The sequence below is a fragment of the Oryzias latipes genome, chromosome 19, assembly GCF_002234675.1.
Source record: "Oryzias latipes chromosome 19, ASM223467v1".
Lineage (NCBI taxonomy): Eukaryota > Metazoa > Chordata > Actinopteri > Beloniformes > Adrianichthyidae > Oryzias > Oryzias latipes.
The window spans coordinates 17,623,021-17,637,603 of NC_019877.2; the positions used below are offsets into that span (position 1 = coordinate 17,623,021).

At 41.2% G+C, this 14,583-nt stretch overlaps 1 protein-coding gene across 1 annotated transcript in view; it reads right to left on the bottom strand.

Annotated features, from left to right (window-relative positions):
• LOC101173450 (rho GTPase-activating protein 23) overlaps positions 1 to 1,384 on the bottom strand; it is a 62,488-nt gene extending 61,104 nt beyond the window's left edge. The window contains exon 1 of the mRNA XM_011473532.3: positions 1,110 to 1,384. Coding sequence (XP_011471834.1) covers positions 1,110 to 1,118 — 9 coding nt within the window. The 5' untranslated portion in view covers positions 1,119 to 1,384. The remainder of the gene's footprint in view (positions 1 to 1,109) is intronic.
• Between the last annotated feature and the right edge of the window lie 13,199 nt (positions 1,385 to 14,583).

A 14,583-nucleotide genomic window follows, 5' to 3' on the forward strand; every position in this document is an offset into this window, starting at 1 on the left:
TTGGTCAGAGAGTTTTTTAAAACGGGTAATAATAGAAATACTATAAATAATGCATTCAATAAATAAAAAGCCATGGGTAATCTTCAGTTAAGTCTTTTTTCAATTATTTTCGTTCCAATATTTTTAGGAACTACAAAATCAAATAACTACAAACAGGCTAGGAACCAACCTCATCTACTCATGAAAACTACAAGATGAGCTACAATATTTTATTTATTTTGTTTGTGAGTAAACTTCGCTTTAATTTTTTCTAATTTTTCCACAAAACTTTTTCTAATTTTCGCAATATTTTTTTTTTGTCTTGGTTTGATTTAACGGCACAGACTACAATAGTCTGAGTGAAATGTTTTTATTTTTATTTTTAGAAATTCAGTGAAAGATTATAAAAAAGTTGTGGAAAACCATTGCTAAAAAAGTGGATGAACCCTGAATATAACTCCATGATGTGTAACTAATACACAAAGACAGACACACAGCTGCTTCAGATTCCAGTAATACATTTTCATTTAAATTTGACACGGCGCCCCCCTCTGGCTATGCATTACTCCTACACGCATTGACACTGGAACAACAACAGATCTAAATATGATCACTGTTACAGAATCAACTGAGTGTTATGCATCTCCATTACATCCAGCTTGTACCGCTGTAATCATATAAGGTTTTGGTCCCACGCTACATCATTTCCTGCTGCATCATAAGATTTTGACAACTTTATCACACACTGACTGGTTGAAAAATGTCTGCACTTGTCCTAGTGTCAGTCCAGTCAGAGCCTGTACATATCCGGTTGTCCTGTCAGTGATGCCTTGCTGAATTTTCTCCTGAATATATCATCCCATTAACAACCATAACAAAAAACCCATTTAGACTCATAAAAAAGTTAAAGTCCCTGCTGGCTGATGGGGACATTCTCTCCTGGTTAACCCAAGTTCAACAGGTTTCTGCAGGAGAAACTCTAGAAAAGTGTTTAAGGTCTTGTCTCAGGGCTGCTCCAGCTCTATGTCTATACTTTGGCACTGACAGCTCTGAGAAAGGAGCATGTCTGCACTAAATGAGTCAGCGAGAGATGAGAAGTTTTTCAGAGGATCTTCTATAGCTGTGCGTACCTGCTTCATGATATTCAGGAAGACCCTCTGGTCCTCTAAAAGGTTCCACAAATCTCTTTGTCCAGATGAAGTTGGCTGCAGATCCTCCTTACATCCCCCTCATCACAGGTCGTTGTAGGTTTCCCTCGAACTTAGACCCTTCCCTCTCCGCTTGGTGACTCATATCCTCCTCAGCTAGAGAGAAATCCTCCTCCTGTTTTCTTTTAGTGGGGAAACCATGACAGAATTGAGTTGTCCCACTGCTTTTCTCCACTGTGCTGTCTCAGCTGCAGGCTTTACTCGTACACTACTCTGTATTTGCTCCTCCTCCTAAGCCCCCCCCCCCCCCGCTGCCAGCCTGTACACATGGCATTAGTGAGGCGAAGGGGGAGGGGTATAGGATCAGAGTCTGTGTGCACCATGTGACCTGATAAAGCTAGTGTAGGATTCCCCGGCTGTTGTCATACTCCTTCATCCTGCATTACCAGGAGTGTACACATTTCTACCCATAACCATTAGGAATCTCCTATTGTAGATGACAAACACACAAACTTTTTTATTGACTCCTGTCATTTTTCTTTTTGGTAAAGCCGAATAGCCACTCTGAAGAGTCCAGGCAGGGCCCAAGCTTGCTTCTCCACTCCATTCTGGTGCATCCACTTGAAGATGACTAGACCCATTTATGCCCTTGTTTTTCTTGTCCGAGTTGGCATGTGGCATCAAAGCTGTACACGAAAGCTCAGACATGTTACATTCCTAATGTTAGGTTGGGGGTTTAAGGGGCTGTAAGCTAACAAGAGAGCATGTAAATAGAGACCTCTCAGCAATGGGGAGGGGAAGGTGGGCGGGATTGCTTCCCTCCAAGGGTGCCGCTGTGCAGAAACTATGTCCTAGAAGGTGACACTGTTTTTTTGATTTTTACCAAAAACAGCATAATCCCAATTAAAAGATCACTGGGAACACTTTCATGGGCCTATGCCATGCAAGCTTTTAAGTTTTGTATACTATTCGTTCCTCACCAAAAGAAACCCCAAAGCGGTATAATTATCCATTCACACTTTTCTAAGTATTCTTCTAAAATCCTGCGCTCTGAGCACCAGCCCCTCCCAACCCGCAAAAACAAGCGGGTTCACATGAGCTGACGTAGAACAGCCCCACTTCCAGGTAGAGTCTACAAGCACCTCCCCCACAACACAAACACCCACTTTCTCCACTGAACTAGCAATGTTTGGCAAAAACGCTTTCCTTTTATGTGCACAATATTCACATCAATCCTTGCAAAAGTTTGGATGTTGTTTGCTTGCGTGGGCGAAACACAGACACGCTGTTGATGTCATGAAATGGGCAGCAGCCACATGGAGCGAAAGCCAGTGCCTCAGAGATCAAGTTGTTGTACTTCCAGGTTGGAAAAGAGCTACTATTTAATTAAGAAAACGCGTTCTTTTGTGTGCCAAAGGTAATTGTTTTTTTTTACCAAATACAGTTCATGGATATGTTTTACTGTGAAAGGCTTAAGAATAGTATGGTAAAGGCATTTTGAAATAGATCAAAAGATGATCAAAGTGAGACTTGAAGGTTAACCGGGTGACTCTGAGCAATGCTGCCAGTCGTGCTGCTATAGACCTGGACTGCTGCCCTACAATACAGAGTGTGTGCTTTCCTTGCATGTTGTACTCCAGTGTCTCTGTTGTTGTTGTTAAATTATTTTTTGTTTGCTTCTCACATCAAATGCATCAGTGCTTTTATTTGTGAATATTTTCCTCTGTCCAGCTCCCCCAAAAATCCTGTATATTGTATTGCTAAAGGAATTATGGCACGGTCTCGGAGAGTAAAGATCTTATGGAGAACACAATGTATAAATAAATAGATGGATGCTTGAATGAATAAGTCGATTAAGATTCTCATTGATCAATGATCAATCTGGACTTTTTGTCTTCTTTTCTTGAAATGTTTTGTCACTCATCCAAGTTGGCAAATGAATCTACTTGGATGAGCAGCAAAACAAATAAAGAAGAGAAGACAATAACTCTAGATACCATGAGTTTACTTCAGACACATGGATTGATAAATAAAAATAGAAGTACCAACCCTTCAACTTTTTAAAACGTGTCCATTACATGGTTGAAATGAATAAAATAAAAAAGCTGTTTTAGATTTTTTTTGGACCCACAGTTTGAACCTTCTGTGGTCCAAGCTGTGGACCACAGAAGGTTTTACACCTCCAAAGTTTTCCAGCGGAACACATATAAAAAACACCTCAGGCATTCAGAGACTTATTGTTTCCGTAGGAATGAGGAAAAGGACATCCTGTGGTATTTCCTACAAGCTGTGTATGTGGAAACTCCCCAGCAGCAGCAATGAACAATGTTGCTCCTTTCAAACCTTCTCCGCGGAGTCAAGTTTAAGCTGAAATTCAGTTTTCATGGTTGATCTTGTATTTTTGCTCCAGTGGTTTCATCAGTTTACCTCAGACAACAAAACCGGATACAGACATACACAACAACTGGTGGAGGGTGCCAAAATTCAGGATGTGACTATTCTAAAGAGGACAAATATTTGTTGAAACTAAATGTCTTCATCTGGTTTTCAGGACGGTAACAGTTTGGAGGAATAGGCCCATTCTTATAACCATAAGAACTATAAAAGCAAACATACTTAAGATTGAAACATTTGTGTCTTTTATAAAAATAATTTGACATCAGACACACACACACATGTATACAATTTTTGTTTTTTATATTTATGTGCAGTCTGATCATAGAAACTTTCAAAATTTCACCTACTGCAAAATACTGGGACAAGAGCACCACCTTGTGAGTAACACTGTCACTGACCATGAAGTGCTTTCTGTCATGAAATAAGAAGAGGGATTTCTTTCGATAAATCTTCACACAGACCATCCTCGCAATCCCTAATTATTTTGAGTAATTATCTACAAACAGACGTGCAGATCCGGATGTCTTTGCCTACATCCCTTTGTAGATTGATTGGAGATGCCAGTGGGGTCTTTTAAGGTGCACTTGTGGAATAAACTCTGCTTTTCTTGGGTTTTTCCTTCCTGTCTTTTACATCAGCAGTTTGTGTTAATGACTCTTCTCACCTTTCCTAAAGCGTTCAAGAGCCGACCATATGAAAGGCAGGGGGTTCCAGGATCAGCAACATAGATCTGAATAATTCATCAACTACTTTGTGTTTGCCTCTCCAGCTCACCTTTACTGTTATTGTGTGCTCACAGAAGCTTTTGTCATGTGGGGTTTGCATGTCCATGATGTTGGTGGGTGGGATATTGGAGGGTTGGTATTTTTCAGTTCTCATGAGCTGAGGTTCACTTTTGAGTCAGTGACATGAGCCCTTGAAGACAAGCTGAAGCACTTTGCAGCCCCCCAACCTTGTCTGCGTTTCACCTGAGAAGCTTGGTAAGCTACATTACATTGAAATGAACTCTCACTAATTTGCCCCCAGGACGGAGGTGCTTGATCACACAGTTCTGGAGATAACCTTTCACTACAGTTTCGATCTAACCTGCAGATAAAGTTTGGTTAGTTACAGCAGGAGAGGAACTGTGTTTTTAGAGAAGTACAGAAAGAATTTACAATCAAATTCTGTGATGCCTTTCAAAGCTGCTTTTTTAAGTGTATTTAGGTTTGTATTCATGAGGCTTTACTGAAGATGTCACCTCGCTGTCTCTAATTTTTTTTAACTTTGCCATAAAAGCATGCGTTGTTAATTTAAAAGTTGACATCCCTTCATTTTTGAATGAAGCTCAAAATCAGCTGCGACAGACTGGCGACCTGTCCAGGGTGTTCCCTGCCTTTACCCACAAGTGGCCGGGAAGCTCCAAATCAGCAAAATAAAAATACAAATATTTTATATGTTTTCTGCTCACTTAGGTCATTTAAACTCTCAATAACTGTCTGTCATGCCGCCATTAAAGTCTAAAGGAAAAGGAAATGGCACAAAGCAGAAGGCAGAACTGAAAAGAAAATCAGCAGAAAAATGTGAAAGAAGCGGCTCCAAAGCATCTTCCCAAATCCCTGACGAGCAACAAAATAAAAGTGGTCATTCATCAGTGGCCAAAAACAAAAGGAGTGATGAGAGAAAGACCAGTAAGATAAAAAACACAAGTAAGGTGGATGAGAGCAAAAAGAAAGATTTGGAACTGCAAGAAAAACAAAAGCCAACAGTAAAGGGGAAGAACCGGAGATCACAGCCTCAGAGCAAAGAGCAAAGTCAGAACACACAGAGCATGATGAAGAAGAGGAGCAAATGCTCAGCAAAAACCCCTGATCACAAACAAAGGACGAAAAACAAAAGTGGAGGGACAGAAAGTGAGGAGGACCAACTGGAAAATGATCCTGTAAGCTCAGCGGAGGCAACAGAAGGGGAAACTAGTAATCAGGAGGAGGAGCAAGGTAGTGACAGAGAGTCAGATGAGACACAGATGAGCGAGTCTAGCCTTGAGGAGGCTCCAGCATCCAATGTTCAAAGTGAGACAGAACAAACAGAACCCAAGAAATCAGAAACAAAAAAGCCTAAATCCAAAAGGGGACTACCTGAGCTTCAACCCGGTAGAACAGAAGGAAGTGAAGAAGAAGAAGACGAAAGACAAGAAGCTGAAGCATCCAAAATGGTCAGTGATGGAGATGAAGAGCACGAGACCACTGAGGAGGACACTAATGAGGTTTCTGCTCCCAGGACTCGTGGAAAACAAAATAAGTTAAAAAAATTAAAGGCAGATAAACAGGCTAAAAAGGCTGAGGAACAGAGGGCAAAGCTGGAGAAGCAAAAGCTTAAAAAAGAAGCCAAAGAGAAAGCCAAAGAGGAGAAAATACAAAAAAAGATGCAGGTCAAGGGTGTCAAACCTGTTGCAGAGAAGGTCCAACCACCAAAAGATCTACACAATGACAACGATGAAAACGAGGAGGAAGTAGAAGCTGCAGGAACGCAGAACAGAGTCATCAAAGACCAGAATGCTGTCCTCTCTCTTCAAGGCAAAAGCAAGCACACGGAAGCTGTAAAGGAGCAGGATTCTGGAGATGCTCTCAAAGGGAAACCTCACAGCTTATTCAGCAAGTTCAAGATGGCATCTTCAGGCGAACAAGCAGGCAAGTTGCTAACAAACATTGATAAAGAACCATCAGAACATGAAGATTCTGAAGCTGTCTCCAGCCAATCAAAGGAACAGTTAATTTCACGCAGAGAAAGCATAACAGCGATTCGCAGGGTATCCGGTTGGATTCAGAAGAAGATACCACGAGAATTCAACCTGAGGAAAAAACTCTCTGCTCTAACCAAAGCTATTGGCATTTCTCGCTGGCTTTCTTTTCGAGCCACCAAACAGAAACAGGCCACTAAAATATCCAAGGGTAATATTTTCAAACACAAGACGGCAATGAAGATCGCAAGTAAAACCAGTCTGGTCAGCAAGAAAAACAAGAGATCATCTGAAGACAAATTGAGTCACGAAGAACACAACCTTCACCAAAGGGAAGAAGAGGAGGGAGCAGCAGCTACTGATAAAGAGACAGAAGCTAAATACGCTATTGTCCTCCCAAGAGTTAACAAGCTCGACAAACTAAAGAAAATGAAAACAACTCAGGCAGCTCTTGGACCTTTACCAGCATCCCAATTATCTGGAGAACCCTTAACCTCAGAGCCAAAACCCCCAAAGCCTGGTGCCAAACTTGTACTTCCTGTCAAACCTGATCTTCTTATTTTGAAGTCATTGAAAAAACCTTCAGGAAAAATACCAACTTCGGACAGAGATGTACTGGGGAGGATCTCTGACTCCCATGGCTCATCCGAAATTTCAACTAACCTTGAGGACAGAAAAAAGAGAGATGAAGTGGAGCATCCCAGTACAATCAATGTGCTGCAAGCTGCAAAGGGGAAGCTAAAACCCTCACAGGTAAACCTAACCAAAATGGCAGGTAAAACAATCAGCAGTCAACCAACACGACTCAAGGAGCCAGACATAGTCAGAGAGAGAGGAGCTGCAATACCCAGGTTTTCCTCCAAGGCTCTTCATGGAAGGGACAGTGAAGCTGTACCAGGGGGTCCGTCTCTGTATGAAGAAGAGGCAGACAGGGAAGTGGCCCAGCTGATGGGCGACTGTGGTCTTCATCCTATTACTCAAGCAGAAGTTCACTGGAGTGGGAAGTGCTGGATGAGTGGAGACCCACAGGTCTGAACAGCACTTTTAAGTAACGCAATCATTCAAAATCCTAAATAATTCCCAGTAAAGTGTTTTTACTCCTAACTAGTTCAGCTGTTTTCCTCTGTGCGGAACAGGACTGGCTGCGATCAGACGCTCTTCTGCCCCACCAGACTGTGGAGAAGCTAAACAAAGCAATTCTCTATGATGATGACGGGCAGATGATAACCCCATCAGCCCACAGTGGCAGGGGACCCTGGGAATCTGAAGACCCTACCCAGGAGATGCTGGAGAGTCAGCTGGTCAGCACACAGGTACTACTGTTTGAGCAAAATTTGCAATGCCCTTCCTAAAACGTCCTTCCTGATCTGAGGGAATATTCTAGTAACCCATGGTTCATTCAAAGTCAGATTCTTCATTGAGGACTGTTGGGATTTATTTAAAAAACGTAGCTTTCTAATATACTATTCACTTATGAATTTATGAAAACGTATAGCCTTAGTCACAACTTCTGTCTCGGATAGAATGTGTGCTGTCTGCGGGTAAAAAACAGGCAAAATTGAATGGGGGACACAAGTGGCCCGCACAAAATATCAAGGTTGTATCATTCTGTAGAGTGAAAATATTTAAGCACTTTCTTTTCTTCTGGCATGCTGAGAGCCACAGGGGGTAAATAACGGTGAAGATTTTTTCTATCTCCCTAAAGTCTGTGAACCGTGCAAAGAACTTGTGAGCGCTGATCATGTGACACACTATATGATTGGATGAAATACCGCATGACTTGATATGACTTAATGCTTAAATTAAGAAGTTCAGATGTGTGTTAAAAGCCAAAGTGCTGAGAAATTTTATTTTTACATCCAAGTTGAACTTGTTCATTTAGTGTTTTTATTTCACTGCATTGAGACATAGGTTTAAAGGTCACTGATGTACTAATGTCACCAGATTAATCATGGTGTTATGAATGTTTGGAGTTGTCATAAGCTATTGCTTAGGAAAAATGCTTAACTTTTCTTTTTTAATAAATATGCCAACAATGTGGGTTGTCATTTGTAAAATTACACAGTCAAATATTAAAAGCAAGATTTTTGGTTATTAAGCCTGTTTTAGGTGAAAAAAAATTAATTTTCCAAATGTATATTTTCACCTTTTCAATTTAATGTTAAATAATATTTAGTTAGTAAATGTTACATTTACTAACTAAATATTTTGCATAGCAAAATTTTTAATTGACGTTTGCCTTTCATTTAGTATAAAAATTAAAAATTTTGCTTCTAAACTAAATATTCATTTTTGTGGAATGAAACTTTTAGTTTGCAAATTAAATGTTTAAATCTGACCTAAATATTTATCTTCCAAACTAAACATTTAAGCTTTGTAACTAAGCATTTATTTGTTAAATAAACATTTAAGTCTAAATTCAATATTTAGGCATTTAACCAAATATTTGGTTAAATGCTAAACATTTAGCTCCAAACTAAATATTTAGCTAATAAGCAAATGAACTTGCCAATAAGCGGAAATGGACTACCAAAATAAAAGCTGGATTTTACTCAATCTCTGCATGTACTTGTGCTTTACTGATTTAAGACTTGTCCAACCTGCTGGCCGGAAACATTGGATGAGCTGTTTTAATGGCTATTTTGTTGTAAATAGGCTTCTTCTTGGAGCACCGCTACACTTTTTTTTTTTAATTAAACATTTAGTTTACAAACAAAACAGTTTTAGTATGTAAAAAAATATTATTTATTAATTATTATGTAAAAAATTTACTCTAAGTTAAATATTTAGCTTGCTACCCAAATATGTAGTTAGTAAATATAACATTTATGAATACATGAAGTAAATGGGAAAATTTGCATTTAAAAAATGAAATCTGTTTTTTTCTCCTAAAACAGGCTAAATAACCCAAAATGTTGTTGTTAATATTTGACTGTGTAACTTTACAAACAGCATCCCATACAAGAACCTAAAGTTGTTTTGCCTCTGCCACCTTCTGTTCCCCGAGTTCATCACTAGTGAAGTTGCAAAGCTCAACAACTGAGGACCAAAGAAAGCAGACAGGAGAACAGGGAGATGAAGCAGAAGGCTAAGGTGGAGGTGGAAAACGCCACACAAAGGGTGCATGAGGACTTGTGTGACATGTTGGACAAAAAGGAGGAACAGGTGGATCTGTCGAGGTGAGAGAGATGAAAGGATGTGCAGCAGGTTAAGCCTTAGTCACATGTACCTGGACAGGTCAACCTCTGTATGGGTGCTGCATGTTTTTGGGTTGTCAGGGTTCATGGATGTTTGTAGAGAGGAGGGGCTGCATCTGAGACTTTTGCAGCAACCTCATGAAAATGGAACGTACCATTATCATGTGTATCATGATGTGTATTTGTAAGGGTGATGTATGTTACATGACGTATCGGTGATGCTGTGTCACTGCATTGTTTATGCAACATTCCAGTTGTTAAATGTAAGGTGGACACACTTTTGTGATTGGCTACTCCTTTACTCAGACATAAGCAGCAGCACCCTAACTACATAGATTAAAGTCACATCAGCGACGTGAAGGCGCAATGCACACCCCTCAACACTAGGTGGGAGTTTGCACCTCAACACATGACAGTGTTGCCAGATTGGGCGGTTTTGGTTCTAAATTTATGGGTAAACATGGCTTGGGGCGGGTAGGCATAATTTGGGCGGTTTTAGGGTCGTTCTGTGGGTTTTTTTCTCATGAAAATATAGGAGCAGTTAGGCTAGGTGGCTGTTGGAGTTCCTCTTCAATGTACTGGAGCTCCGTGAAGCAACCAGGCAGAGACGCTTAATGGCCCTGGACTCTGTCATATAACCTGTTGTTGTAAAACCAGGAGACCTGATTTATAATCGTTGTCTCGATGAAAGTAAAAAAATATCATAAGGATCAGGAGGCCAGAGCAGGCTGGCTCCCCTGTCTGCAGCGAGTCTCTGTCTGGCTGCCAGCTCGCCTCCCGGAAGCCGGCATAGTGATCGCGTTTAAGTGAAACTTTGATGTGATGTCAGACTGAATCTGTGAGCACAGACAGCGGAGCTGTGTTAGCTACAGAGCAACAAATAAAAAACTCTGAGAGAATTGCTTGAGGATTTCCGGATTAAACCCGTGCATTTTCCAAAAAGGCTGCTGTACTTTTCAGAAGAAATCCTTCAATAAAATGAACCGCAGGCTCCAAAATTTTGGCCCCCCCAACAACCAGGCCAACCTGCTGAAGAAATATTCAATACTATACTCCTTTTATTATGAGTTTGAGCTATCTTTTATTTTGAAAAATGAACGGACATGGGTGCTTAATTAGTCCGGTAGGGGGGGGGAAACAGCTGTGTATTCTTGATTATGATCTCGTTGTTTCATATTTAAAAGGAGAGGGTGCGTAGGGGTGGACGTGTGTTTTCAGATAACTTTTGGGATGGAAAACTGGGACACTATCTGGCAAGCCTGCACAGAGAACGAGAGTCCTGAGTGTTTCAACGGGAACTTCAAGACGTGGATGGCTGGCGCTTAAAGAAAGCTCCTCTGTTTTGTGGTCCACACGAACCCGGTGCTCAATTGCTCCCAAACTAGCAAAAGCTGAGTCATCGATGTTTCTTTCTTATACAGCAATAATCATGCTGAGCATTTCAAAAATGCCCTCCAACGACTCAAAATAGCGTCTGCCAAATGACTGTTAGTCTTTATTTGATCAGCTAATGTCAGTAAAGCCATGCAGATGTCCCCTGCACTGCGTTTAGATCCCACCCACTTTCCCTGACTGACAGACAGACACATTCTGCTGAAAAAGCTGATAATGAAATAAATAAATAATTCTGAAAAATAGCAATGTGAAATAAAAACAAAGCTACTTTGGAAAATATTGATTTTGAAATCCGAGTTTGTGCAAAAAGCCATAGATTTATAATAATATTCAATATGATTAAAAATGAATATGGTAAAATGCTGTTTTAAAGTTATGAACAGGTTTTTAAAGCAAAACGAAATAAATGTAATAATATAATGGCTAATTTCAAATCTGTGTGCAGCTTTTTCCCAATTTCATGATCTTTTTATATATTTATGAGAGATTTGTTGGTTGATTGTGTGATTGCACAAGGTCATATTTATTTTTTTAACTATATACAATTTGGAGCTCCATACGTCTGCTGTTTTGTTAGTCTTCATCACTGAGAAGAGTTTCTCACACAGAAATGTGCGACCAAACATGTACAAGGTTTGAGCCGCATGTAGATGGAGCCGGGGCATTTCTGCAGGAATGGAGAGAATAAACTGTGCAGCCCTGCAGTTTCGTACTATGCCTTCACTGTACCAAAACACTGCAGCTCAACCAGTTCCATCTGAATCTACACAGGGGCAGTTTTCACATTGACGGCAGACAGGTAATGAAGTAACTCAAAATTCTAGATTATATAGATTATATTCTATGTAGATTATATTCTTTTATATTTACAGCCACACTCGCTCCACAAATGAGACGCACGGGTTTACCTTCTCAGAAACATTTCAGTCAGACAACTCATGCAGTAAAGAAGATTTATTTCCATATTTCTTTTAATTTGGTATAAGGCTCCTATCAGATACATAAAACAAAGATCTCAATACAAAACTTTGGGTATTAAATTACCTCTAACGGAGCTCACAGGTGGAAGCTGGGGAGGAGGGTGGGGTGATGAACGCAAATCTTGCGGAAATGGAAGAAGAGGGATTGGACCGCACACCTGGAACTTAAGTAGGATGCTAAAACAGGTAGGTTAATTAGATTGAACCGCCGACGGGGAGGAGTTACCAGGTGAACGCACTGCTCAAGTTGCCTGCCTGAAATACTCCCAGGGTCGTTCATTTATTCTGCCTCCAATCGGTTTATAAGGGGTCTGTTTTCAGGATCTACTTTTCTCTTCAGTATCATGAGGGGCAGCTGAAGCGCTGCATTATGGAATCTGTAGTGAGTATTGTTCCACAGTGGGTGCGGAAGAGTTTCTGCAGAAGTAGAGCAGATTAAGATCCTTAACAAGATCCTAGAGAGAGAAAGGATGTCTGAGGAATGGAGATGAGTTCTGATCCCATTTTTAAGAAGAGGGAAGATGTGAAGAGATGTGGAAATTATGGCATCCTTCTGTTTCTAGAAACAATGGAGTCTGCACCTGAATTTTAGTTTGTTGTTGGGCAGCAGCGCTGACTGTGGCTGAATAAGCCAATGCGGGAGCTGTAGCTCCGGCCGCATTTGCTGCAAGTGTGGTCCATGGTTGACCATTCAGTGTAAGCAGCAAAGAGCAGCTCCCGGATGAGAACGTTGTGCACCTTTGTCTTTGCACAGGTTGCTGTTGCTCCGTGTGGGAAGAAAGATCCCATCTTCTGACTCACTGAATGAGTAGCACAGGAGCAAGGAGAAGAATATGCCAAAAAGTGTCTAGGCCAGTACACAACCTTGTTTAGCACTGCTCTTGATTGGGAAGGGGGCTGATGACGCTCTATCATACTGAACAGTGCCAGACATGTTGTCATTGAAAGATTCTACCATCTTTAGTAGCTTAGGAGGGCATCAAGTCTTGTGGAGGAGGGCGAACAGGCCCGACCGACTGACTAAGTCAAAGGCCTTGGTCAGGTCGATGAATGCGAGGTACAGGGGACGTCGCTGTTCACGGTACTTTTCTTGAAGCTGCCTGAGGGACAACACCATGTAGATGGTTGATCACTTGGCCCGGAACCCACACTGTGACTCGAGATATACGCAAGTGTCTGCAGTTGTGGACTACCCTGGCAAAGGCTTTTCCCACAATACTGAGGAGAAAGATCCCACAGTAATTGTTACAATCGCTGCGGTCGCCCTTGTTCTCTGTAGTTTCTTATGTGGAAACTACAGAGGAATAAAGCTGATAAATCACTCATTCATTCATTCATCTTCTAAACCATTTTTGTCCCTTTGGGGTCACGGGGCAGGCGGAGTACGGTGGCCCAGAAGGGTCACAACACAACACATTAACTTTACAAACAACACATTAACTTTACACACAACACATTAACTTTACACACAACACATTAACTTTACACACAACACATTAACTCACAACACAACACATTAACTCACAATAACTCACAACACAACACAATAACTCACAACACAACACAATAACTCACAACACAACACATTAACTCACAACACAACACATTAACTCACAACACAACACATTAACTCACAACACAACACAATAACTCACAACACAACACATTAACTTTACACACAGCACATTAACTCACAACACAACACATTAACTCACAACACAACACATTAACTCACAACACAACACATTAACTCACAACGGAGGTAAAGCTGCAATGGAAGTGCTTTTATTCTGAAATTTCCACTGGGCTGAGTGGCTAACTGCCTAACAGAAAGTAACGTCACAGTGAGATGTGGAGGGAGCATGTTTCTTCTACAAAAGAAGCTACACAATGTTAACGCGCACTCCTCCGCGCTGCACTCACACTCCTCTCTGTCGCTGCACGTGCTCCGCTCCTCTCCGTTCTTCAGCCCCCTCCTCTCACACTCACTCGGTCCCCAACACCCCCCACCCACACACACACCCTCCCAGTCCCTGCACGCGCTCCTCTCCTTTCTTCCGCTCCCTCTTCCTCTTCCTCTCACACACGCACGCGATCTCCAACACTTGACACAACAAATGTGGAGAGATCGCACTGTCAGGCTTTAATGAACACAATTTCTAAGAGGAGGGGCGTCGCACTCCCCCAACAACAGGTTAGATGACAAAACCCGGTCCATTAAGCTCTGCCGTTCACGGAGCTTCAGTAGAACTCCAAAAGCCACACGGCCTAACGTAGGCTGGTATTATATATTCATGAGTGGGAAAAAACCCGCTGAACCGACCTTAAAACCGCCCAAATTATGCATTTTTGATCGCAAATTTACACCCAAAACCGCCCAATCTGGCAATGCTGCTGCTAGCTTCTCTTGTAGAAGAAACATGCTCCCTCCACAGCTCACTGTGACGTTACTTTCTGTTAGGCAGTTAGCCACTCAGCCCAGTGGAACTTTCAGAATAAAAGCACTTCCATTGCAGCTTTACTTCCGTTGTGAGTTAATGTGTTGTGTTGTGAGTTAATGTGTTGTGAGTTAATGTGTTGTGTTGTGAGTTATTGTGTTGTGTTGTGAGTTAATGTGTTGTGTTGTGAGTTATTGTGTTGTGTTGTGAGTTAATGTGTTGTGAGTTATTGTGTTGTGTTGTGAGTTAATGTGTTGTGTTGTGAGTTATTGTGTTGTGTTGTGAGTTAATGTGTTGTGAGTTAATGTGTTGTGTTGTGAGTTAATGTGT